The 24,754-nt window shown below is 55.1% G+C and overlaps 1 protein-coding gene across 6 annotated transcripts in view; it reads left to right on the top strand.

The window, feature by feature from the left end:
• Positions 1-24,754, top strand: part of TENM4 (teneurin transmembrane protein 4) — a 708,342-nt gene that overhangs the window by 646,063 nt on the left and 37,525 nt on the right. For all 6 annotated transcript variants that reach the window (XM_055123102.1, XM_055123103.1, XM_055123101.1 and 3 more), the window contains 8 exons: positions 198-459; positions 2,831-3,098; positions 5,318-5,461; positions 7,286-7,535; positions 9,667-9,687; positions 14,780-15,012; positions 19,081-19,235; positions 22,313-23,190. In XM_055123102.1, the coding sequence (XP_054979077.1) occupies positions 198-459; positions 2,831-3,098; positions 5,318-5,461; positions 7,286-7,535; positions 9,667-9,687; positions 14,780-15,012; positions 19,081-19,235; positions 22,313-23,190 (2,211 nt within the window). The remainder of the gene's footprint in view (positions 1-197; positions 460-2,830; positions 3,099-5,317; positions 5,462-7,285; positions 7,536-9,666; positions 9,688-14,779; positions 15,013-19,080; positions 19,236-22,312; positions 23,191-24,754) is intronic.

Raw genomic sequence — 24,754 nt, 5'->3', positions numbered from 1 at the left:
GGTGCTCAGGGAACCCTCTGGGGTGGCGGGGACCACCCCGGGTCAGCCGCATACAAGGCAAGCGCCCTCCCCGCGGTCCTAAGGCTGCGGCCCCAGGAGAATCCGCCTTCTGTCAAGCTTCCTGGAGCCCGGCCCGAGCTCACATGCTGTGGTGTCTCTCTCCCTGCCCACCCCCTGCCCGCCTGCGTCCTCAACAGCTTCGACCTGGTCACCAACGGCGGCATCTCCATCGGCCTGCGCTTTGAGCGGGCGCCCTTCCTCACCCAGGAGCACACGCTCTGGCTGCCGTGGGATCGCTTCTTTGTCATGGAGACCATCGTCATGCGGCACGAGGAGAACGACATTCCCAGCTGTGACCTGAGCAACTTCGCCCGCCCCAACCCCATCGTGGCCCCGTCCCCTCTGACGTCCTTCGCCAGCTCCTGCGCAGAGAAAGGCCCCATTGTTCCAGAAATCCAGGTACCCCGTTCCCTCCCCTGTGCACCCCCATTTCCCCGGGAACCCAGAGGAGCACCTTGAGAGATGGGGAAGAGTCACACACGGCCCTTGCACCCATGGGCCCCTGCCTCACAAAGGCAGCCGCTCATAGGGGCTCGTAGACACTCTATAAACTGCCTGCGACTGGCGTATCCCACCCTTCCCACTCTGCCAGGCAGCTTGGTTCCACTTTCCTCTTCCCAGCCGCCACAATTGTTGTTGTTGTTGTTGTTATCATCATCATCATCATCATCATCATCATCATCATCATTATTTCTGCTAATGATATTCGTGATGATGGATGGGATCTACCAGGAAGAGTAAGGCTTGGGGGCCCAAAGAGCAAGCTTCAGACTAACAGTGAAGTGAGAAAAATACATATGAGCCCCTTTGCACAGTGCCTGGCACCTAATAAGTGCTCAATAAATGCTCACTGGTGTTGTTATGCAGGTTATTTAGTCATCTGTATTATTAGGATTATTTAATGTAGGCTGTCTTTGGGCCAATTAAGGAACACTGTAGCCCAAATCAACACATGCAAATGTTTTACCTAATTATCATTAAAGGGGAACTATTTGGAAAGATGCATTTTCTTGTCTTTTCCGGGCCACATCTGGTGGTGCGCCTGGCTAGAAAGATGCATTTTAATCGGATTGAAATCAAGAGGAATCCTTGGCCACACAAAGCTGAGTTTCTTGCTCGAGCCAGAGTGGGTTTCCCGTGGCGGGGGGGTGGAGGGGAGCTGGCGAGCAGGCCGGGGGTCCAGCTCAAGAGCCAGATGACCGTGTCAGACAGTGCCTGTGTGTGCTGCCATGTCTGACGGCACGCCTCAGTATGTGTCTGCCGAGGGGCTTCCCGGCCCGACCCCCGAGAAGGAAACAGGCCCGTTTTGAAATTCTCATGGCGTCTCCCGCCGCCTTCTCAGGGATTCAGCCCTTGTCTCCCATCCCGCCGACAGGCTGACCTTTCGTATGCTGCCGCTGTCAGTGGAGACAGGGCTTGGCGGACGGAAGTAATTTGCTACTCAACCCTGGTTCCGCCTCCGCCGGACCTTCTCCCGGGGGCAGGCGCTCTGGAACAAATGAGGTCAGAGGTCCCACCCTCCTTCCACAGCTCCCTGGGCTGAGTGTCTGTGGGCTCTGCCGGGTCACAGACCTCGCTTAGTGCCCGATGCATGAAGTACATGAAAACAGACCGCATACGTGTTCCCAGTCTGACCACTGGCTGACTCGGGCACATACTGACATTGATTCATCTGATGGTAAAATATTCATGGGTCTATCAGAAGACTCCATTTTTTTTCCCCGTTAGGGTATGGTTCAAGACAGTGCTTGCACCTGCCAAGTGCTCAGCATGTGAGGCCTGTGGAATGCTGGGCCTGCAGTGCTCAGGGCCCATCAGCAGGGGTGAACTTGGCACTTAGTTCTGTATGTGTCCCCCCTCAGAGATGAACCCACAGGTCCTGCAAGCCTGGAACTTGTTCATGAAGATTGCCCAGATTTGCAGCCAACTGCTAGCATTTCCTGTGTTCAGGAAAATGGGCTGGGGAGGGCATTCACCCCACGGATGGTGGACAGCACGGTCACAGCTTTCTCTGTGAAGCCCAGTTCCTCCGTGGACACAGGGTGAAAGCACCATTAACGGTTCTACTGGCTACAGTTGATTTTAACATCTCCAGAGCACAGAACCGATGATAGTCCTGGGTGTTGCCACACTTTCCATCTTGTACCCCCTGGACAAAAGGGCCACCAGTGTGGTTCCTCTCACATCCAAGGGTGCTGAGAGCCTGTGTGCAGATGCTCCAGCCACTTGCCGAGGGTTCTCTTGTAGACCCTACTGTGTCAGGCTGCACGGCAGAGTCTGCCTTTGCTTTGCAGAAGAGGGAAGGTCATTGGACCATCTGGGAAGCTGAAACAGCCCTTGGCAAGGCCGCTGCCACATAAGTCGGGGGAAAGGGTCTTCCCGCTGCACCCCAACAGTGGCTCCCTGTCCTGGGAACATGATATAACATGGGATGGGCACTCCAGCCCCATGATGACCCGGGGGGCCACAAACAAGGTCGCCATGGACTTCCAGCCCCAGGAGCAGCTGTTGGCTCGATGTCTCACAAGCTGCCTTTCACACCCTCAGTCCTGTGGGGGCTTGGAGAGTTTCGGTCTGTGCCTGAACTGGGACCACACCGAGTGGCCCCAGCATCCATGCCCCTCACTCTCCCTGCAAGGCCTTCTCCCTTTCCCCTCCCTCCTCTGCCTCTGCACCCCATGCCTCCTCTTCCTCCCTCCTAGCTCTTGCTCCCACTTTGCCCTTCCTACCCCGTCCCCCAACTGACTCTCATCCTGGTCTCTCTCCCCAGGCTCTGCAGGAGGAAATTGCCATTTCTGGCTGCAAGATGAAGCTGAGCTACCTCAGCAGCCGCACCCCAGGCTACAAGTCCGTCCTGAGGATCAGCCTCACGCACCCCACCATCCCCTTCAACCTCATGAAGGTGCACCTGATGGTGGCGGTGGAAGGCCGGCTCTTCAGGAAGTGGTTCGCTGCCGCGCCTGATCTGTCTTACTACTTCATCTGGGACAAGACAGATGTCTACAACCAGAAGGTGTTCGGGCTCTCGGAAGCCTTCGGTAAGTTCCCTTCCTGGGCCCAAAGACAGGGCCTGGAACCTGTTCACCAACTTTCCTTTCGGTGCTCAGACACCCCAGGAGCTGTGTTGGCCTTGAAGAGCATTCATGACTCAAAGAGAGCAAGAATGTCCTGACACTTGGCCAGCTCTTTTAAATGGCCTAGAAAGCCAGACGGGCCACTTGGAAAGCCCTGAGTGGTTGTGTGATGCATTAGAAGAAGCTTTAGCCATGTAGATAGGGGCACCCGGACACTGCCCCACCCCCACAGGCTGGGTTGAAACTCACCCTTTGAGGTAGAGTCACCCAGGGCTGGAGATGAGGTTTCACATGTCCTGAGGTGGGGGGGCCCTGGGCTCTGTCCTGGTGCCACAGAACACCAACCCCGGTATATGTGTGTCTTCTCTGAGTGGAGCACAGTCTAGGGGTGCAGGGACCTGGGGCTCTTGGTCTCTTCATCAAGGTGCAGAAGCTAAGGTGTGGCCTTTCTGGAAGTGCTTCCTGCTCGCTCCCTCATTCCAGTCAGAGCAGTCGGCTCCTCGTCTGGTTTCCCATTCAGAAAAGAAGTGGAAGCTGTTTTTAGGAGTCCAGGGCTCTGTCATCTCAGCTTCCATATCAGGGTCCCAAAAAAGAAGCCCTTGGGGCTGATCCTCCACCAGCTTTCAGTTTTTCCTGAAACCTGGAACTTGGCTGGCGTTTCCGCTCCCCTGAGGCCTCCGGAGGAAGCAGAGCGGAAGCCATGTTGTGGGCAGAGAGAGAGAAAACGAGGGAAGAGGAGTGGAAGTAGGAGTCTGCTGGGCTCAGGAACCCTCAGGACCACCTGTACGTCAGAAAGATCCTCACGTGCTGCCCGTAGAAGGTCACAGAGGCCCTGAGGAGCAGGGGCACGTCAAGGATGCCCCAGAAACACCCTGACTGCATGGTCTCCCACCCCGCTGGAGTCCCCTGGGAGTAAAGCTGTGTTAGTCACTGCTGCCCCGCACCCCAGCCCTGGCCAAACTGCCTCTGTTGCCCCTGCCCCACCCCCACAGCCCCAAGATCAGAAGAGCAAGCTGTACTTGGCAGTCACCCCAGGGCAGGGGGCCACGCCCCCCGAATCTGAGAGGACTAGGAGGACGTTTGGGGAGTCAAGGCCATGAGGGCAGCCCCCTCATGCTCCCAGGCCCCAAGAGATTTGGAAGGATGGACATTGGTCAGTCCCTGTCCCTGGAAGCAAGGTCTGTTCAGAAAGGGCAAGTGGCAGATGGCCTCTGGTCTCTCCTGGCTCTTTCCTGTGGAGCAGACACATGTGGCCTTTAACAAACTCAGCTCAGGGTGCCTGTCACCCCGGGCTGAGCTAAGGAGGCTGGGATTCGTGAAAGAAAAGTGAAACCCACCTTGAGGATTTTCTGGCTTTGAGATGAAAGCAACTCACAGAGGGCCCCGAGTGAGCCTTGCGCTTATCCGGAGTGTTTTAGTTATAAAATAATGCCAACCTTGCTAATAACAATTTGATACATGGACGATAAATGGGAATAAACTCATATGCTTTTCTAGAAAGAAATACGATTACCTTCTAACATCTAAGTCTATTTCCTTTCTTCACGGATGGTATTTTAAAAGACACATCTCTCATGGCATAGAGCCAGCATTTTCAGCTCAGCAGCAGCACCCATGATCGTTTCATGTAACCACGCGGTCTCAGAACCATAATTCTTTGTGATTGTGAGAATTCCTAATATTCCTGGGGCGGGTGTTCAAACCATCCTTTGGTCTATTCAACCCCTATCTCTTCTGAAGCTTTAGATTACTTCCAGTTTTTCATTATCAATTCTACCGTGACTATTTAGATGCCTAACATATCTTGCACTCTCCAGATAATTTCCCTGAGTCAATTCTTTTGGACCCTTTTAAAGTAGCCAATAAATTTCAGGTGTTGGAACATTGTATGACTGAAACACAGCTACAAAGTTGTTCATGATTGGGTATTTCATGGTGATTCAATAAATTTTTTTAATTTAAAAATAATAAATCACCCAGTAAATTTGCTTCATTTTCTCTCAGACTGCACGATAAAGAATATTAAATAGCTGTGGTAGCTTTGTGTTGGCCCATAAGCCTGGTTCCCTCTCTGCGACTCTAAAAGATAAGTAGGGAGCTTGCGTGTAAGTCCCGGCTGGGAGAAGATTTGTTTGCATCTGCACTGGGGGCCTTTCTTGGATTGCTCGGCTTGTGTTTCGCAGTGTCCGTGGGTTATGAGTACGAGTCCTGCCCAGACCTGATCCTGTGGGAGAAGAGGACGGCCGTGCTGCAGGGCTACGAGCTCGATGCTTCCAGGCTGGGGGGATGGAGCCTGGACAAGCATCACGCCCTCAACATCCAGAGCGGTGAGTGACTTCCGGAGACCGTGACCCAGGCTCAGTCTGTGGCCAGCTGGACCAGGAACTTCAGAGGGCTCAAGTGTGAGCAGTCGAGGGGGCTGTCAGGAGGGTCCCTGGGCAGGGGGGCTGACCTGTGCTTGCCTCCCCACTTTCCTTGGGTGTGTGAAAAGTCCTCCAAGTTCATGCTCTCATGGGAGACCAAGGTCACCCAGCTGTTTCGCTGTGCTGAGAACACGGGTCCCAGAGAGGGAAGCCTGGGACGTCCTGGGGGCACAGAGGAGGAGCCTCTCCAGCCAGAAGCTTTAGTGGCCTTGAGAGAATGGAACTGAGGCTCAGAAGGTGTGTTAGACCAGCATAGATGGCATTGGAGGTGGTAGAAAGAGCACTCAAGAAAGACAGGGTATGGGCTGTGGTGCAGAAGCAGAAGAGGCCGGCCTGGAGGAGGAGGTGTGAGTGCCTGAGGGAAGGGAGTAAAGGGAAGGAGCAGCAGAAGCCAAAGTGGAGGGCCGGACATCCGGAGCTTGTGGGGTTTCACCCCAAGGTTGGCATCCACCCTGCAGGGTTGAGAGCATGGTCTGTGACCACTGGTCCATAGTGGTCTACAGGTGATGCAAACGCCTCCAAAAACCAAGGCTGGGGATGGGGAGAGATTCACGACCTATATCTAGAATTTACAATAGAATCAAGATTTGTAACTCTGCTTAAGATAATCGCATGGAAAAGGCATTCGCCAGATGTGACTGTGTCAAGCACAGCTGGGCGGCCGGCCGGGGGCTGAGCAGGGGACAGACCTGTGCCAGATCGGCTGGGCACTGGCATGGCAAAGGCGCACAGACACCAGCCCCGGGCTCTGCCTCGGTGTAACAGGGGGATGTGCATGCCCTGGGCACGTCTGCACAGTTACTGGCACCTGCTCTGAGACTCATTCTGTGCCGCTCACCAAGGAGAATGAAAGGGGAAAGATAGAGTTTAAATGGGACCCTCCCCAAACAGTTTCCGTCTACAGAGAAAGGAAGGTTCGAGAGAGAGTCCAGCAGGCAGGCCATTCGCCTTGCATGTGACTGACCCGGGGGCAGTTCCCAGCACCACGCCAAGAGTGGTCTCTGAGTGCAGAGCCGGGAGTGAGACCTGAGTGCTTCTGGGCAGGACCCCCACACAAGCTAATCAATAGGGGCCAAGCGATTAGTACAGCAGATTGGACACTTGCCTTGCGTGCGGCTAACCCAGGTCCCACCACCAGCACCCTGAGCACCGCCAGGAGCAGTTCCTGAGAGAAGAGGCAGGACTAAACCCTGAGCACCCAGGAGCAATTCCTGAGAGCAGAGGCAGGACTAAACCCTGAGCACCGCCAGGAACAATTCCTGAGAGCAGAGGCAGGACTAAACTCTGAGCACCCTGGAGCAATTACTGAGAGCAGAGGCAGGACTAAACCCTGAGCACCACAGGGTGTCATCCCCACCACCACCCCCCAAATAAAGAGAAAGAAAAATAGAATAATGAAAAGAAACTAGAAGTGTAGCAGGTGTGCCAAGGAGTCAGCTGCAGTGGAGATGTAAACACAGTGCAGGGAGTGTGGGCTCAGGAGGGGGCGCCTCTGTTTGCATCGTCCGTGGGCCCTCGGGCGTCTCCTCGCTGGTCCCCTGGTCACGTGGGGGTGGGGCGGGAGGGCCGTGCAGTGCCGTGAGAGTGCGTGGGCTGAACCTGTGGCCTGCCCCGCACTCCGCAGCCTTAGGGGGACTCCGGGGGACCTTGAGCTTCTCACGCAGTGGAGGCGGCTCGAGGGCCCTTCCCTGTGCCCTGGGTGAGCCCACGCCTCTGCCCCTGTCCCAGGCATCCTGCACAAAGGCAACGGGGAGAACCAGTTTGTGTCCCAGCAGCCCCCCGTCATCGGGAGCACCATGGGCAACGGGCGCCGCAGGAGCATCTCCTGCCCCAGCTGCAACGGCCTGGCTGACGGGAACAAGCTGCTGGCCCCGGTGGCCCTGACCTGCGGCTCCGACGGCAGCCTCTACGTGGGCGACTTCAACTACATCCGCAGGATCTTCCCCTCGGGCAACGTCACCAACATCCTGGAGCTGAGGTAGGTGCCCGCAGGGAGCCTTTGTCGCCCTTCCCCAGGACTCTGTGGCCCAGCTGCCCGTCCCACGACGGAGCTAGGCAGTGTCCACCCGTCAGGCTCCGGGACTTTCTCTCTGCAGCGCACAGGCAGGGCCCTGGGCCGGGCGCTCGGGAAGCAGACGCTGCTGCCCCAGGCCTGTGCCGTGAAAACAAGCCTTCTCGGGCTGGCAGGCGCCCTCAAATGAGGTAGAAGGCCGAGAGCAGCCCCGAGAACTAACCTTCCTTCAGTCTTCCCACTGTTTCCCAGCACCGCAAAGACTGGGATGGGCTCCATGAGCACTTCAAGGACAAGGGGTGGCTGCACCACTCAGCCGGAGCCCCTGCGACCAGGCCTGGCCTGCCATTGGACACATGTCAGGGCCCGGAGCTTGCAGCTGCCCCAAGCTGAGGGAAGGCCCTGACTCAGCAGGGGAGCCTGCTCTCGTCTCCTGAGCGGCTCCGTGTGAGCAGGGTGAGAGAAGCACAGTCTTCTCTCTGAGAGAAGCAAAGAGAAAGCCTGCAGTGGCTGGACAGTTTTCTGGCGACTTCTTTTCTTTTGGGGCCACTCCCGGCCATGCTCGGGGCTTACTCCTGGCTCTGCACTCAGGAATTACTCCTGACAGTGCTTTCCGGACCGTATGAGATGCCAGGGATCGAACCCAGATCAGCTGCATGCAAGGCGAGTGCGCTGCCCACTGTGCTATCACTCTGGCCCCTCTGAGTGATTTCTAACCACTGCCCTTCACAGTAGGCCTCAGTGGGGGGCAGTGTGTGACGCTCTGACTGGGCTCAAGCCCTGGAATGAAAATCAATCAAGAGATCAGAGGTTGGCGGAGTGACGTGCGGCTTCTAGAACAGAGGACCTGTAAGCAGAAGGTCATCCCGTAGCCCTGGCCTGGCAAAGAGCAGCCACGGGGGACTTGTTAGGTTACTTCCTGGGGTCAGCGCCTGCTGAGACACTCAGGTGAGCGAGATTAGCTGCTGGGCCAACAGCTCTCACAGCCTCAGGAGGCATTGTTAGTATCCACCCCTCTCGCAACCCCCCCCCACACACTCACACAGAGACAGACACACAGACACATACATGCACATCCACACAGATGCACATAGAGGCAGACTCACACAGAGACATGCACGCTTAAACATTTACGTACAGGCACACATACAGTACACATACTCATAGACACAGGCACACAGAAGCATACCACACACAGACATATACCTTACATGTTCACAGACAGGCACACACTCATACAAAGACACATAAACACCAACACAGACACACACAAGCATGGCCACCGCTGGAAGTGAGGCCCACGGAGAGTGACCTCGTGGCAAGTGAGAGATGAGACTGAGTGAGAACCCGGTGCAGAAGCGGTGTCCTCTGCCCCTTTGCCCTCGCTGTGGGTTTGACCCCAACAGACACCCTCAAGGGGAGAGGCTGCTGCACCCCTGCTCCCCACCTCCATCTCTGGCATGGGCACAGAAGGGACAGGGGGCCAGCCCCCCTTGGCAGAGGAGCTGACCATATTTGCACGAGCTCGTCTGCCCTCTGCGTCTCCATTTCCGGCTCTCCAGTCAGACCCTCTTTTCCCAGGTCCTCCGTGGCTGTGGCAGAGACCGTGGGAAAGGGTGAAGAGGGAGGGAGGACATGAAATTCAGGAAGAACACTAGGCATGCCGCTAGATTGGCATCTTGATGTTCCCGCTGCTCTGTGCCACTGTGCCCGGCTAGTCTTAGCCCTCCAGTTCTGCACCCGCTGTGACATGAGGTGCTGGCCTCCGCCAGGGCTGCCGACTGGGGGAGGGGTGTCGTGAACACTTGTACCCCAGGAGCGTGTCTGCCTGGGGACTCTCTGTCTTAGTCCTGGAGAGAGCGCAGGACTGTCCAGGCAGCCCGGGGCGGGGTGCGGGGAAGCCAGGCCACGTCAGTGAGCTCACTGACAAGGAACATCCAGGATCAGATACATCAGTGTCAGGACTGCTGAGTCTTTATTGGTTCCGGTGTTGTTCAGTGCCGCAGCTGTCAAGTTTTCAGGCTGCTAATCATGCTTCTAACCCTGCTGCTAACACCTCATTCTTTCTTCTATTCCCTGCTTTCCCGTCTTCTGTCAGAAATAAAGATTTCAGACATAGGTAAGCCAACCGGCGGAGACGCGCCATCCCCGCCCTGCCTTGCTGCATGTGCTGTGGTAAGCTGCACGTGTCTCTGCCTGGTGGTCCCATGGCCAGTGAAGCCTGGGCGACGGGAAGTGGCCGGGGACAGTCGCTCGCCGTGAGAGGAGTCATTACTAAGGGTAGGGTGGAGGTCGAGGGCCTGAGCCTCTCTAGCAGAATGCAGCAGCTGCCCCGCTGCTGTGCTGACCTGCAGAGGCGAGGGACAAGGGATGCACTGAGCCCCGTGCATGGCCATGGGCACCATGGGCTGTTGGTCCTCCAGGCGAGCCCCGTGGCAGAAGGCTGACCTGAAGGACCTGAAGGCTCTGAGGACCTCTGGACCTGGTGAAAAGTCAGAGAGAAAGGGTCACATTTGCATTCATGCTTCTCTGGCTTCGTGAGTGCCTGGACCATGCCGGGTGAGGGCAGCAGAAGGTGCAGCTGCCGGAGAGCTGGGGGGTGCGTTCAGGCCACAGGCCTCAGCTCTTCTCAGCCCTGCAGTCCAAGGGGCCACCGGGGGGCCAGTGGAGGCCGGGCTTCCCACCTGACAGGGCTCTGTGTGGCTCACCTGACTCATCCTGTTTCCAGCTTCACCATCTGTGACCTGGGCCGAGTCATGACTCGGGCGCCTTTTGCTTCTGATGCTCCGCCATTGGTGGACGTGGCATTGGTGATTCCCTCAGGGGCTAAAACATTCCTAAACTAAACCGAACTAGGAGCGGGAGGGGCTTTGCTTCTCTGCCTCTGGATTTTCTAAATGACATTGAATATCTGAGTTCAGGCTCGGATTTTAACTGGCACCTGGTTTTGGCAAATCCTTCCTCTCTCGGCTCCTCTCTCTCTGGCAGATAAATGTCAGAAGCACACTCGAGAACTTCTAAAATTGTGTTGTCTTCATCAGAAGTACTTCCTGCCGCTTGGCTCCCAGGAGTCGTGTCAGTCTCAGCCCAGGTCTGTGTGAGCGGCCCCAGCTCACGTGTGTCTTTTGTCAGCCCACATCTCACGCGGGGCGTGCTCCTTCGTGGAGGCCTCAGTGTCCCGGGCCTTTTGCTTCGAGGATGCATTCAGGCAAGAACATCCTTGCCTCCTCACAGATCCTTCTGTGGGGCCCCAGGAGCTGTGTGCCGCCTGCATTCAGCGGTACTTTGGGACGCGAGCTTCCACCAAACTCGCTATGTATGTGAACTCTTAGCCAGGACCTTAACTGCCCCGAGAAATAAATCAAACGGGCCAACATTAACTCTGACGTGCTTGGCTTTTCCATTATGCAGTAGCATAAACATTCTGGAGACTTCCCAATGTGACCAGCCGTCACTCGGGGGGCATTTTGATTCTTTCTATGGAACAGACTCTCCGTTCCTGCAGAGTAACATTCTTGGCCCGACACGTCGCGTTGCATCGTCAATAGCCCTCAGAAGCAGAGCGATTGGCTCCATTTCTCAGAGGAGAAAGTGGAGGGCAAAGCAGTGCGGTCATTTGTTCAGAGGGTGGGAGAGGAGACCTGGCCGCTGCCCTCTGCCCTTGGGGCTCTGCCAAGGCTGCCTCCAACGAGACTCTTTGGTGGGAGACAGAGCTGCTGCACTGAGGGTCACTGCTTGCCCTGCACCCAGGGGCTAACAGGCTTCCTGCCTGGGAGTGTCCGCACCGCACAGGACGCACAGAGCGAGCGTGATGTCATGGCACTGAGTGCAGGGGTGCGTGTGCCCTCTGCCTCACGTCACCTCCTTATGTGTAAGGAAGTGAGACCGGGCCTGTCTCCTCTGGGCCCATCTGCTCTCAGCCCTGCTCGGTAGGCAGGTCGGGTGTGGCGGGAGGTCAGAGCACAGTCAGGCTTGAGCCCTGCTCTCAGGACGGGACCCTCAGCCCCCTTCCTGCTCAGGCCCAGAGCCTTCCCGCTGCCCGAGGGTCCGGCGTCCGGCCACTCCTGGCACCCGAGCGGCATCGCGTCCTCTGCTCCAAGCGGAGACTCGCCTGCCACACTCGGAACTGCCAAAATGAAATCTGCACTTTTATTTTTATAATCATTGGGGTCTGGAGGGCCGCACACCCAGCAGTGCTGGGGAGTTGCTCCCGGCTGTGCACTCAGGCTCACCCCAGGCAGTGCTCTGGAGACCTGCAGCTGTTGCATGCAGGGCAAGCACCGTCCGCTCTGTGGGCCTCTCCACCCCGGACATGTGCCAGCCGTTCCCCGGTGGAAACCCTGCTCTCGGGCCATGCCCTCCCGACCTCCTCGGGTCTCCGTCTCCTGGAGAGGAGATAACGACCCAGACGTCCAGGCCCTCTCCGCCCGCAGGCAGCCATCTTTCTCGGAGGTTCCCAGTGACCCCCGACGTGGAGCTGAATCCTCACTCTGAGGTCATTGGCATTCCCTGGGCCTACGTCCAGGTCACCCTGCTGAGTCCCAGGGGCTTGCCTAGACGACTTGCTCTGCTCTGCTCTGCTCCAGTGCCAGCCCAGGCACACAGGGCCGCTGCCTGCCTCTAGGGGCTTCGGGATATTCTTAAGACAGAAGGATCTAGTAGGATCTGGAAGGATCCTCGCAGGATCACGCCCCTGGGAGCTGAGGAATGGGGCTTCTTAGGCATTGCCAGGCAGCGTGGGGCAGTGGGAACAGCCCCGAGCCAGCACCACGCAGCTCTGAGGTGGAGCACCCACCTGCCTCGCGTGTTTCCAGTCCTGATGGCCCCACGTCACCTCTCCCAAGCTCAGTCTTAGGAATGCCCCTCCCCCGCCCACCAAGCTTCTACCTCAGTGGTGGTCATGAGGAGAGCAAGGTGATGTGTTCCATGTGGTGCCTGTGTGTGTTGATGGGGGCGACCCCACGCCAGGGGGGAGCAAAGCTTTCCCATGAGATTGGACTCCCAGAGCAGGTGCAGTGCATCCCCTAAGGGTGACCCAAGAAGTGAGCAAAGATGGGTCCCAGGCTCTGGAAATGTGACCTATAGGCAGTGATGGACACTGCACAGGGCCGGCAGGCCAGACCAGGCGCCAGCTGAGCCGACAGCTGAAGCAGGCGTGGAGTTGGGAAGGCTGCTGAGTCGGGGGTGCTGAGGTCTGGGCTTGTTTGGAGACGGGCGGTGGGTCCTGCGAGTCCAGGGCCTCCCCGAGCAGGCAGCAGGCAGAGGCAGGAAGAGGGCGCGCAGCAGACACCAGCGGCCAGTGTGGGGCCGGACTTGCCCACAGGAAACAGGGGCTCTGGGAGGAAAGCAGTGAGCGGACGGGAGGCGTGTTGATGTTTGGATTCGGTCCAGGGAGCCTGGCGTGGCAGGGGAAGCAGCACCCCTTACTTGAGAGGGAGACTGAGAAGTTACAAGGCTGAGAAGACTGCAGGTTTTTTTAAATGTGCATTTGGTGGGGAATGTGCACTGGTGGAGGGATGGGGGTTTGATCATTGTGTGATTGTAACCCAAACGTGAAAGCTTATAACTATCTCACAGTGATTCAATAAGATTTAAAAAATAAATTAAAGTTTTTAAAACGTGCATTTTGGCTGAACTTGGGGAGAGAAAATCAGAGATAAAGTCTTGGTGCCAGAGCCTGGCCCAGTTTGAAGTGACCAGTGTTCCAGACGCGGGCCTGAAGCGTGGTGGTTAGGATGAAGGGCAGCCAAGGTCATGCGGAGGTCTTCAGAGACCCTGACACTCCCAAGAGTCTGTGCAAAGTCTGTATGGCGTCTGGGACCTTCAGCCTGTAAGACACAGTTTGATTCAAAGGCGCCCCTCCAAATGCAGGCTCGACCAAAGTAAAAGGGCATCTTTCTAGACGCTTTAGATTCTGTTTCCTGCCCATCAGCGAAGTGCCCCTGCTTTCTGGTCACATTTCCACATTTCCAGAGCCCGGGACCCAGAACCTGCTTTCTGGTTCTCGAGGCACAAGCTCACTCAGACCCCCAAACTGCAGGCACAGTGTGTCCCCCACATCTGATGAAAATGCCCAGGGCCAGGCCATCATGTGGCAGACTCCCAACAATTGGGAAGAGGCTGCCCACATTTAGATGAATTTTGAGGGCCAGTAATGGCCAAACCATGCCTAGAAACTGTGAGTTCACTTTCTGGAAGTTCAAATTCCAGAAAGGTCTAGCGAGGCCTAGACTTAGAAGCAGTAACGGCAGGGTGGCTAGTAAGTAAAATCACAATTCGGATTCTCTGTGCTGTGTGAGTTTCCGTCCTCTCTGGTAAGGTTTCCCGGACACACTGGCAGGGTAGCTGGCGGCATTCCCATTCAGCAGAGGGAAAGCACCTGAGCTACAGGAGGCCACTGGACTGCAGGGCTCTCAGACTGGGACGTGTCAGAGCTGTCCCAGGCTGATCTGGAAGGCAGCTGTGCCCACCACTGTGCCACCAAGGCCGCCACCTCCGGGCTGATCTGATCCCGGGGCCTGCCTGCACGTCCTGCCGTGGGTTTGGGGCGGGGGGGGGGGGGTCTGCCGTGCTTCACGCTGCCTCTGCATGGTCCTGCTCTGCCCCTTCCCCCAGAGCACCGCCTGGTCCTGATGCTCCCTTGATGTTCCCTTGATGCATAAAGAAACAGAGCCTCCTTCTTCTCTTCTGTTTGTGTTGACCTGAGTGTTGCTACAAATCACAAGCATATCCAGTAATTCACTTATATCCACCTGCAGGCGGGTGCTGCCAAGGACCCTGGCTAGTTCCCCAGGGTCTCAGAAGGACTTGGTGTTGATATCGAAAATGGGCCTGGCCAAGGTTTTTTCCGCAGGCCCCTGAGCTGGGATCCCTCTCCCCTTGGGAGAAGGCCTCCTGACTCGAGCTCTCCAGGTGTGTTTGCTTCTGGCTTGGATTGCCAGGCTACCTGTTGATGAGTCTTACTGAAAATTGTTTCAAGGAAACAGGTGGCCATGCCATGCGACTGGGTGTCACAATCATCGGCGTTTGTAGCAACATTTGGGTCGGAGGGGGAGTCATGCCAGTAGCTGGGGTGAGGAAAGGTGGAGAGCCCTCAACCAGTCTGGTCCATCACGCCCTGTAGCGGGGGTTGCATGGAACGCAGCTCTGCGTGCCTGGCTGCGTGGGGGGAAGGAGGGAGACACTCACGCCTGTGTGCCCTTGTGTTTCAGTCACAGCCCAGCTCACAAGTACTACCTGACCACTGACCCCATGAGCGGGGCCGTCTTCCTCTCTGACACCAACAGCCGCCGGGTCTTCAAGATCAAGTCCACGGTGGTGGTGAAGGACCTCGTCAAGAACGCCGAAGTGGTGGCAGGGACAGGGGACCAGTGCCTGCCCTTTGACGACACCCGCTGTGGGGACGGCGGCAAAGCCACTGAAGCCACACTCACCAACCCCAGGGGTAAGGTTGTGCTCTTGAAAACCCGTCAGCAGCCTTTGATGGCAGCCAGGTCTAACTGATAGACATGCCTCAAAAATTAAAAATTAAATTAAAAAATTAAAATGTTGGAGACTATCAAGAATTTCGTAGCAGAAAGGTGCTATGATTGTCGTCAGCCTGCCTGCCAGGAATCGTCACAGTCCATTCTCCCTGGCCATCTTTCTAAGTTGTGCGTGTTTGTGGTTACTAAAAATCAAAATCAAAAGAAAACTCTTTCAGCAGCCTGCTTTTTCCCTAGAGGATTGATTGTGAGCATTGTCCCTGTCATTGTCCCCATGACGTTTCCTATGTCACTCTCTATGTCATTCTTTATGAATACTCTTTTCCGTGACTATTTAGTATACCACGAAATGATGCCCCATCATGCACCAATTCCCTGCTGTTAGGCATTTATATTATCGCTCCTGTTATTCTATGAAATCATTGCAGTATATCTTCATTGCACATACTCATGTGGTAAAAGGGGTTAATTGCATGTTTCAAGTTTGAGTCCTTCAAACCTGGTACAGGTCTGAGAGATAGTAGCACAGGTAAGTCGCTTACTTGCCTGGCATATAGCCAACCTGGGCTCAGCCTCCAGCACTACATTCAATCCCCTAAGTACCACCAGGAGTGACCCCCTGAGTGTGGATCCAGAAGTAAGCCCTGAGCATCACCACATTGACTTAGAAACAAACAAGTGCACCTCTTCCTGCGCACAGTCATAACGTTTCATTCACAGGTACACAAGTATTTGCTGTGGTTGTGGTATACTGTGGTCACACGATCACTTTCTCTCTAGCAGACAAATAAGGCCTGAGCATGGGTCAGTCAGTATGACACGGGAGAGTAAGTGATGGGCGTTGAGAGGGGAAGTAGCGAGGTCCAGAACCCCAGGTCCAGAGCCAAGGGAGGTCTAGGCTCCTGACAACTAAAAACTTTGCAGAGGGCAGTCACATTCTTCCAAGCATCCGTCAGCAGAACAGTCACTGCTGCAGGCCCTACATCCAGTTGCCTCCCCTGTCAGCCGCAGTGCCCTGGGCAATGGAAGAGGGGGCATGGTACCCATACCACGCCAAGAATCTTTCCAAGGGTCAAAAGTAATATCTTTTGTTTAATAGCCTATGAAAATATTATGAGTGATTCTGTTGTTCATGTCAGAATTCACAGCTTCTGCTAGACCCAGGGTTCCGCTAAGAATCATTGTAAAAGTGGTTGGTATATGCACTTTCAGTCTTTTTGAGGTTCCCAAGGAAATCTCAGTGGCCCACCAGCCAACCCGGCTGGCTAAGTAAATGCCAGGCCCCAAAGGTGCAATGCTGCTCTAGCCCTGCAGTGCCAGGACCACAAGGCCACATCTGGTGATGCTCCAGAATCAGACTTGGTGGTGCCTGGAACAAGGGTCTGTGTGGTGCTGGGGATCGGATTGGGCCGAGGCAAGGCTGCATACGCCCTGTACCACCTCCCCAGGCCAGATACGTGTACTTGGGAATCAAATGGGAGACTAGCCAAAGTGGGCAGTCCTGTGTCTTAACCCAGAATCTGCCCCCTACTAACTGCCTGTGGGTGAGTCTTTTGACCTCTTCAAGGCCCCCTTTCCTCATCTGCGAGTCCAGGAGCTCTATATCACACAATGTGGCATGGATGGAATGTTGTCAGGAATGTGAATTCTTCGTCTAACAGTATCACACACCATGTCCTCTCAATGGTGGTTGCTGTGATCATTGTTTAGTACAGGACAGTGGAGCAGCTTCAGTCCTCTCCGTAGTCCTGCTATGATGTAACACTCTTTACTGGGGTCAGACCTCGTATGCTTCATCACGTGGTAACTCTGAGAGGTGCATATTGTGGCACCCGTGGCTAATTATGAATTCCCAATCCCAAGAGAGTAGCCAAGAAGGACAGGGGCACTGCTGAGTGGCTTCTGCCCCTCCCAGCCCCTGTGTCCCCCATCTCAAGGCTGGTTTTCCCATCATTCACTGAGCAGAATGAGCTAAATGCTCCTGGAGACCCCTCTCAAGGTCTTTCACCCTCTAAGAATTAGTACCTTTCCTTTCTGAGGAGTTTTATTCTCACCAGATCTTTTTCTGTTGTTCTGCATACAGTGTTCTCTACACACACACACACACACACACACACACACACACACACACACACACACACACACAAGCAGCAGCAGCAGCAGCAGCCAAATTGCCCAAAAGGCAGTCATTAAGCTGGAGAAATGACCAGGGAGCTGCCATATGCAGGCACTTTGCAGCAGGGCGGGGAAAGATGCCTGTCTGTTTAGCACCACACAAAGGGGGGTGGAGGGAATGAAGTGATTCATCAGGGGACAGATCGCTTCTATGAGCCTGTGCAAAAACTTGGTAAACAAGAAACGCAGCTGTACACTGAGCACCATTCTTCCTAGCAGATGGAGGGAAAAGACAGAATCTGAAAGACAAGAAAACACCTTCCTGGGACCTGAACAATGGGATTCATTCACATTCCAGACAGGGGACAGAAAGGCTTTGGGCACTGACACGGGTGGGTCCTCCCCTGGATCACTCTCCCACCCTGGGCAGCCTTAGAAGCAGCCACTGCCCACAGGTGCTCACCATGAAATCCCCAGTGGTTGCTTGTGGCAGCCCCGAGCAAGGACCATGTTCCACAACTGGCCGGTCACATTCTCATGATTGTCGGTCATGAGGCGTGAGTACCGCAGGTCAGATGCTGTGCGCCCCGTCTATCTCCTGGGTGAGCAAACTGATACGGGGCTCAAGTGCCAAGGTCAGACCACCGAGCTTTACCTGGAGGTGCTTCCGCCTCTGCCTTCAGATCCCTCCTTTCATTCTAGCCCAAGCATACAGGTCTCAGCTTCCCACCATGGCCCTCCCTGCACCCCTCCGGTCTGCCCCTCTAGATCACGTGTTCCCGGAGGGCATATGCCATCCGCCCTGGGTTGGCAGCAGCACAGAGCGGCCTTGGTTTGGGTGCAGGAGGGGACTCTGAGGAGAGCTGGAGGTCAGCCTTGCCCTGGGATTGGGGGCTCACCTGGCACCACTCTCAGCCACCGCGCAGGACTATTTCTGGTGGTGAGAGAGGCCAAAAGGAACGGTCGGAAGAAAATCCAGGTGATTCAGAAACACAGGCTTGGGAAGAAGCCCTGATTTTCCAAAGTCTCTCTCCAACTTGCCTTTTCATCCCCACCCAAGGCTCCCATCAAAAGGACCTTGGCAGTTTTGGAGGCACCGGCCTGCTGGCATGTCCCAGCAAGCTCCCAGATTATTCTCACACGCTTTCAAGAGGGAAGAGTGTGGACTGGGAATGAGCCCTTCACAGGGCAGCTGAGAAAGTGTACAGTGCCCTGCCCAGGGTTACTAGCGGGCCAGGGAGGACACCCGCAGGGCGGGCCGGTTAGGCACACAGACCAGGTGGTAGATCAGAATCCAGACACCCTTTGAGGCCTCACTTTTAGAAGTGAAGTTCATGGATATTCTCCCCACAGGCCTGATCGACTCCTTTTAGGCTTCGTGATTCTCTAAGGACCAAGGAACCAGCACAGTCGGGTAGCAAACATGCAGGACTTTCTCTGGGGAGATCAAACTTGTTACCAAAACCAGGACTTGATCCTGACAAGTGCAGGTCTCAGTGGTGGGTAGTTGATAAGTCCCAATCTCAGTACTGGGGCAAGTCCCTCTTCCTCCCTCTGGGGCTTAGCAACCCCCTGAAGACATGAGTGAGCTCTAGCAGGTGACTAAGGGGCCCCTGGAGCAGATATTCCCCACCCTTCTACCCACCCCCCTGAGGGACCACATGGGCCCATAGACCAGTGTTGAAACCCACTGTGTGGAGCCACGGGACCTTTCCCAAGGCCCAGCAGGAAACTTCTGCCTCTGGCCGTGGGAAGAAACTGCTGGGAACTCAGGAGAGCTTGGTCCTAGCTCCAGGCCTCTGGAATGAATGTGCTGGGCCAGAACTGGAGAAGCCGCCACCTCCAGGGTCCATGAGCAGAGACGCTGCCGCGCCCCCCTCGCTGACCTCCCTGCTCTGGCTTCTCCGCCGCAGGCATCACGGTGGACAAGTCCGGGCTCATCTACTTCGTGGACGGCACCATGATCCGCCGCATCGATCAGAATGGGATCATCTCCACCCTGCTGGGCTCCAACGACCTCACCTCGGCACGGCCCCTCAGCTGCGACTCAGTCATGGACATTTCTCAGGTAAGGACCACGGGCCACGTGGGAGGGTGCACGCAGCTCTGTGCCTGCAAGCTCACCATCAGTTACGAAGGGGTGATGGGGAGACTTGGGGAAGGGAGGAGGCCCGAAAAGGCAGCAGCCCCCCATGGCAGGGTTGAACCCCAGGCCTAAAGTGCCCTCTTTCTTGGGGAGAAGTTTGGGCCATACCCAGTGGTGCTCAGGGCTTGCTCCTGACTCTGTGGTCAGTGATCACTCCTGGCAGGCTCGGGAGACCCTATGCTGTGCCAGAGTGAACCCTGGTCCCCTCCTCACAAAGCAAGTGTCCTACCCACTGTTCTTTGCTCTGGCCCCTGAGTTTCCTCTCTGAAGACACAGATACTGGCCCACTGTCCTTCCAGACAGTGACCACAGGGGGCAAGGATTTCTGCCATCAGTCCTGGAACCGGGCCACCTGCACCTCCAGTATGTTCTCGTGAGCTTCTGATGAATGGATTGAGGGCACCTTTGTCACTGCCAGGTTGGGTCTCCATAGAGAGTGTCAGGAAGGGAACCCTGAGCCTCACGTGGCAGTTCTGTACAGTGGAGGTGATGGGCTACAGCCTGGAGAGGCTTCTGTGTTGAGAATAAGCGGGCAGTGTGCCAGGGCGCAGGGCACTGCCAAGCACATAGTAGGGAGAGTCCCCAGAGGGCGGCTTTGGAGCCAACCTTGGGCGGTTCAGCAATGGGTTTCTGTTGCTAAGGAAGCAATGAGACATTTCACACAGAGGGGAGATGAGTTCTCAGTTCTGAGGGCTGCAGATTCCCCTGCAGGGTATTCTGTGATGGGCGCTGTCGGGACAGACTGGTGGCTCCCTGGTGCCCTAGAGTAGATCTTTTATTGTGTTTGTTTTGAGCATCACACCTGGTGATGCTCAGGGGTAACTCCTGGCCCTATACTCAAAAATTGCTCTTGGAAGTTCTGGGGGTTGCTGGGAATTGAACCCAGGTCGACCACAGGCAAGGCAAGCGCCCTGCCCACTGCACTGTCTGTCCGACCCACGAGTAGATCTTATCTGTCTCACGTTACAGAAAGAGACTGAGACTTGGTGCAAGACACATTACTTATAAATGCAAAGTCATGTTCTAGGTCCCATCAGGTATGGGGAGATGAACATTTTTAAATAAAATCATAGCCATAAATTTCCCAGCCCAGGGTAAATACAGTTCCCTTTGTAGTTTATTTTTTTAAAAGCTTTCTTACACACTGTTTACTTTGAGCCTTGTGATTACTACTTGTGCAATATTTATTACCTGTTGGGGCTGGAGCAATAGTACAGTGTTTGCCTTGCAGTCGACCAAATCTGAGTTCAACCTCCAGCACCACATCTGGTCCCCCAAACCCTGCTAGTAATGATTCCTGAGTACTGCTGGGTGTGGCCCCCAAACAAGCAAACAAAAATTTTGATTACCTCCTTTCACATATGGGAAAAGAAATTCAAGGATATTAAAGGGGTAAGACCTTGCACACGACCGGTTGACCCTGGAACGCCATGTCATCTCCCAAACCGCACGAGAATCCCTGAGCACAGAGCCAGGGGTAAGCCCTGAGCACCACTGGTGTGGCCTCCAAATCAAATCAAACCAAAAAGGAACCTAAGAAGTTTGCACCCAGAGTCACTGTGAAGCGGGGCCAGGAGGCGAGGCCCGGACCCAAAGCCTCTGTCCCTGCGGGTCTGGCTCTGAGACGTGATCACCTCAGGTGTTTGCCGAGAGGCACCGAGAGCTCAGTATAGGCGGTGCTTGTTCCCTCCTGGGTCGCCCAGGGAGGCAGCAGGCCCTGCCCATCCTGGAGATGGGAGCCGAGGCCGCTGCATGTGAGGCACCAGTGGGATCCGGAGCCTCGGGAAACACTGACTGGGAGCACAGAGCCCAGGCACTGGTCCTGCTCCTGCATTGCTGGTGTCTGGGACCCGGGGCAGAGCCCACCACAGTCCGCTTCATCCCAGCAAGCCTCCTCTCTGTGTCCCTCTGTTACTGTGTATCCATTGGGGAAGGCGTTTCCATCTAAGTAACAGGCAGTGAGAGTCCACAAACAGGCCCCCAAGCAGGTGTGATGCAGCTAGTGTTGCCATGAAATGGGTTAAGGGTAAACCGCGTCCTCAATGCAGCCAAAGGCGCAAGTTCTGCTGAAGGCCAGCAGACCGAGGTCCCAGACCTCTCTCTAGCCCAGGCTTGCCAGCCTGGTTAGCACAGACTGTGCCTCAGTGGCCGGGGAAGGCCTGTCCTCCGACAGCTGCCTGGAGAGGCCTGCGTTGCTGGTTCTGCTCCACGGAGGTAAAGCAGCTCCACGCTCACTCGAGAATCACTGAGGAAACATTAGGAACCATGCCCGGGTCCCACACCCGGCAGTCAGGTTTAATGGCCTGCAGTGGGACTTAAGCACAGATGCTTCCCAGATACCCACAGGGTCTATGAGAGAGCTGCCAGGTTTGAAAATCCCTGGGTCTGGCCTGAGTAACGACGGCTTTGTCCTTGCAGCCCCAGAGCCTTGCCAGTGTCAGTCCAAGAATTCTAAGAATTCAGGGTCTATCTTTCAGACCTGTCTGTCCTGAGCCTCTCCACACCTCCCTGCTTTTCCTGCCTTCCCCCATGATTAGCTCGGCGGCCACACTTACCGTGGCCTTAGCTGCTGCTGCTTATGCACTTTCTGTGGATCGGATACGCTATGTGGTCACGGTTCCTACTTCACAGATGAGGGCACTGAGGCTCAGAAAGGCAAGGTCACTTTCCCCAGTCATGGGGCTGGACCCCAGCCCAGGCCTGTCGGAATCCCAAGTCTGTCTGCTGGCCCACTACTTTTTGGCTTGATTGCTGTCAGGTTTTGTTGTTGTTGTTGTTGTTGTTGTTTTTGTCATTGTTATCCCCTTCTTTGCATTTGGTGAGTCTAAGGGAGGCCATCAGCTCGCTCAGGGGAGGCTCCCGTGGTTTCACTGTGATGGTGGGGGTGTGGGCTGAAGTCACGGCCAGTGGCTGGTCTCTGCAGGGCTGAGGGAGGTCTCAGTGGTGGTGAGTGGTGGGCACCTGGCCAGGCATCTGAGTGTCCATGTCTCCGCTGGCAGGTTCGCCTGGAGTGGCCCACAGACCTGGCTGTCAGCCCCATGGACAACTCCCTCTACGTCCTCGACAACAACGTGGTCCTGCAGATCTCTGAAAACCACCAGGTGCGCATCGTGGCTGGGAGGCCCATGCACTGCCAGGTTCCCGGCATCGACCACTTCCTGCTGAGCAAGGTGGCCATCCACGCGACCCTGGAGTCAGCCACCGCAGTGGCTGTCTCTCACAACGGGGTCCTGTACATCGCAGAGACTGATGAGAAGAAGATCAACCGCATCCGGCAGGTCACCACCAGCGGGGAGATCTCGCTGGTGGCTGGGGCCCCGAGTGGCTGTGACTGTAAAAATGATGCCAACTGTGACTGTTTCTCTGGAGACGACGGTTATGCCAAGGACGCGAAGCTCAACACCCCATCCTCCCTGGCCGTGTGTGCTGATGGTGAACTGTATGTGGCAGACCTTGGGAACATCCGAATCCGGTTTATCAGGAAGAACAAGCCTTTCCTCAACACCCAGAACATGTATGAGCTATCCTCACCCATCGACCAGGAGCTCTACCTGTTTGATACCAGTGGCAAGCACCTCTATACCCAAAGCCTGCCCACAGGGGATTACCTGTACAACTTCACCTACACCAGCGAGGGGGATGTCACACTCATCACTGACAACAACGGCAACATGGTGAACATCCGGCGAGACTCCACTGGCATGCCCCTCTGGCTCGTGGTCCCAGATGGCCAGGTGTACTGGGTGACCATGGGCACCAACAGTGCACTCAGGAGCGTGACCACACAAGGACACGAGTTGGCCATGATGACCTACCATGGCAACTCAGGCCTGCTGGCAACCAAGAGCAATGAAAATGGATGGACGACGTTTTACGAGTAAGTATGAGACGAAGCCATTGTTGCTCCATGTTGGGAGATGAGTGTGGGCCTAGAGGTGAATTGATGGCGTGTAGGTGCCTTGCATGTACAACCATAGATGTACTTGACTATGGTAGGCGTGAGGTCTATGAGCCGTTAGCCACTAGGGCTCCTCCATGCTCATATTCCACATCATTGCTCCAAGGAAGGATTCTGGGCTAGCGGAAAAGACATGAGCTCTTGAGTCACGTTCTTGAGCTTGCTCCAGCTTACCCGGAACTCTCTAGGCCTCAGTTTCCACCCCTGGAATGTGGAAGCATTGAGATCCTTCCCAGCAGAGCTCAGGCAGGCAATGTAGATGAACAGTTCTTACAAACTGCTTTGTGCAACACCCCAGAAATATGGCAAGGAGGAGGAGTTCTGTGTGAATGATTTTTCCGAATCATCAAAACCCATATCTTCGGGTGGTTTTTCGAAGTTAAATAGATTGTAGTTATAACTTGAAAATGGGAAGAGTTTTAATACCTAAAAAAAATTAAAACTTTGAATATTTAACAAAAATAAGTTATTGACCAAATATCTCAAGGAATTGTCCCAGGGCTCTCAAGGGTACCTCCCATAATACCACCTCCCATAAGGTACATTTTTTAAATGTTTTGTGGCTAAAACTTAACAAGTGTTTTTGCTTGTTTCCTTCTCAAACACGATATATAGACATAAATAGTCAAACTTTTCTCTCTTTCTCTCTCTGTCTGGCTTTGGGGCTTCTCCCAGCTTCATGCGCAGGTGCCGATGTGGTGCTGGGCATGAAACCCAGCTGTCCTGTGCACAACGCCTCTGTACTACACCCCTGAGTCCTGTCCCTCGCCCGGTGAGCTGCAGTGCAGAGAAGGCTCTGTAACACCACTTCTTCTATTTAGAGTGTTAGCTGCTTTGTGGACTTAGCCCTGTTCCAGACAACTCAGAATGCTGACTGTGGTAGCCACTGATAGTTCTAGGAGGTGAGAAAGAACCCAGGCTCCCTGAGCAGAAAATGCATTACTGCATCTCATCCTCACCACAATGCTAGAAGGCGGCAGGTGGTATCGCTTTTACAAGACAGAAACTGAGGCCACAGCTTGTTGGCTCACTGTTCTGCGGTGAGTGCGTGGCCATCCTGGGGCCACAACCAAGTCCGTCTGTGGCTGGAGCTCACACTGGCTCAGTTTGGCCCCACCGCCCCTTGGCTTTCTTCATCACAAACGAACTTAAATCCTTGAGCCGAAAGTTCTTTCGAGCATGATCAAGCCCGTTTCTCACAGTGCTCGAATCCAAAGGAAAAAAGATGTGTAATAGATTTTTTAAATACAGTTTGCACCCAGAATGTCACAGCAATTTTAGAGTTCGCTGGTTAAGTCCCTTTCTCTAAACAAGGACCTCGTTAATTGCAAAGAAAAGACAACAATCCAGGAAAAATGGCAATTATCTTGATTAACTCATTGAAATGGAGATACACTAAATGATTCACCCCCATTGGCCCAGCGGGGAATCTCTTCTGTGTTATTTGGTCAATACAGGAAGCTCTGTCAAAGCCAATTAAAGG

The sequence above is a fragment of the Sorex araneus genome, chromosome X (assembly GCF_027595985.1).
Source record: "Sorex araneus isolate mSorAra2 chromosome X, mSorAra2.pri, whole genome shotgun sequence".
Taxonomy (NCBI): domain Eukaryota; kingdom Metazoa; phylum Chordata; class Mammalia; order Eulipotyphla; family Soricidae; genus Sorex; species Sorex araneus.
Note: the sequence above shows the minus strand (reverse complement) of the source record. Positions and strands in the feature narration are given on the sequence as shown.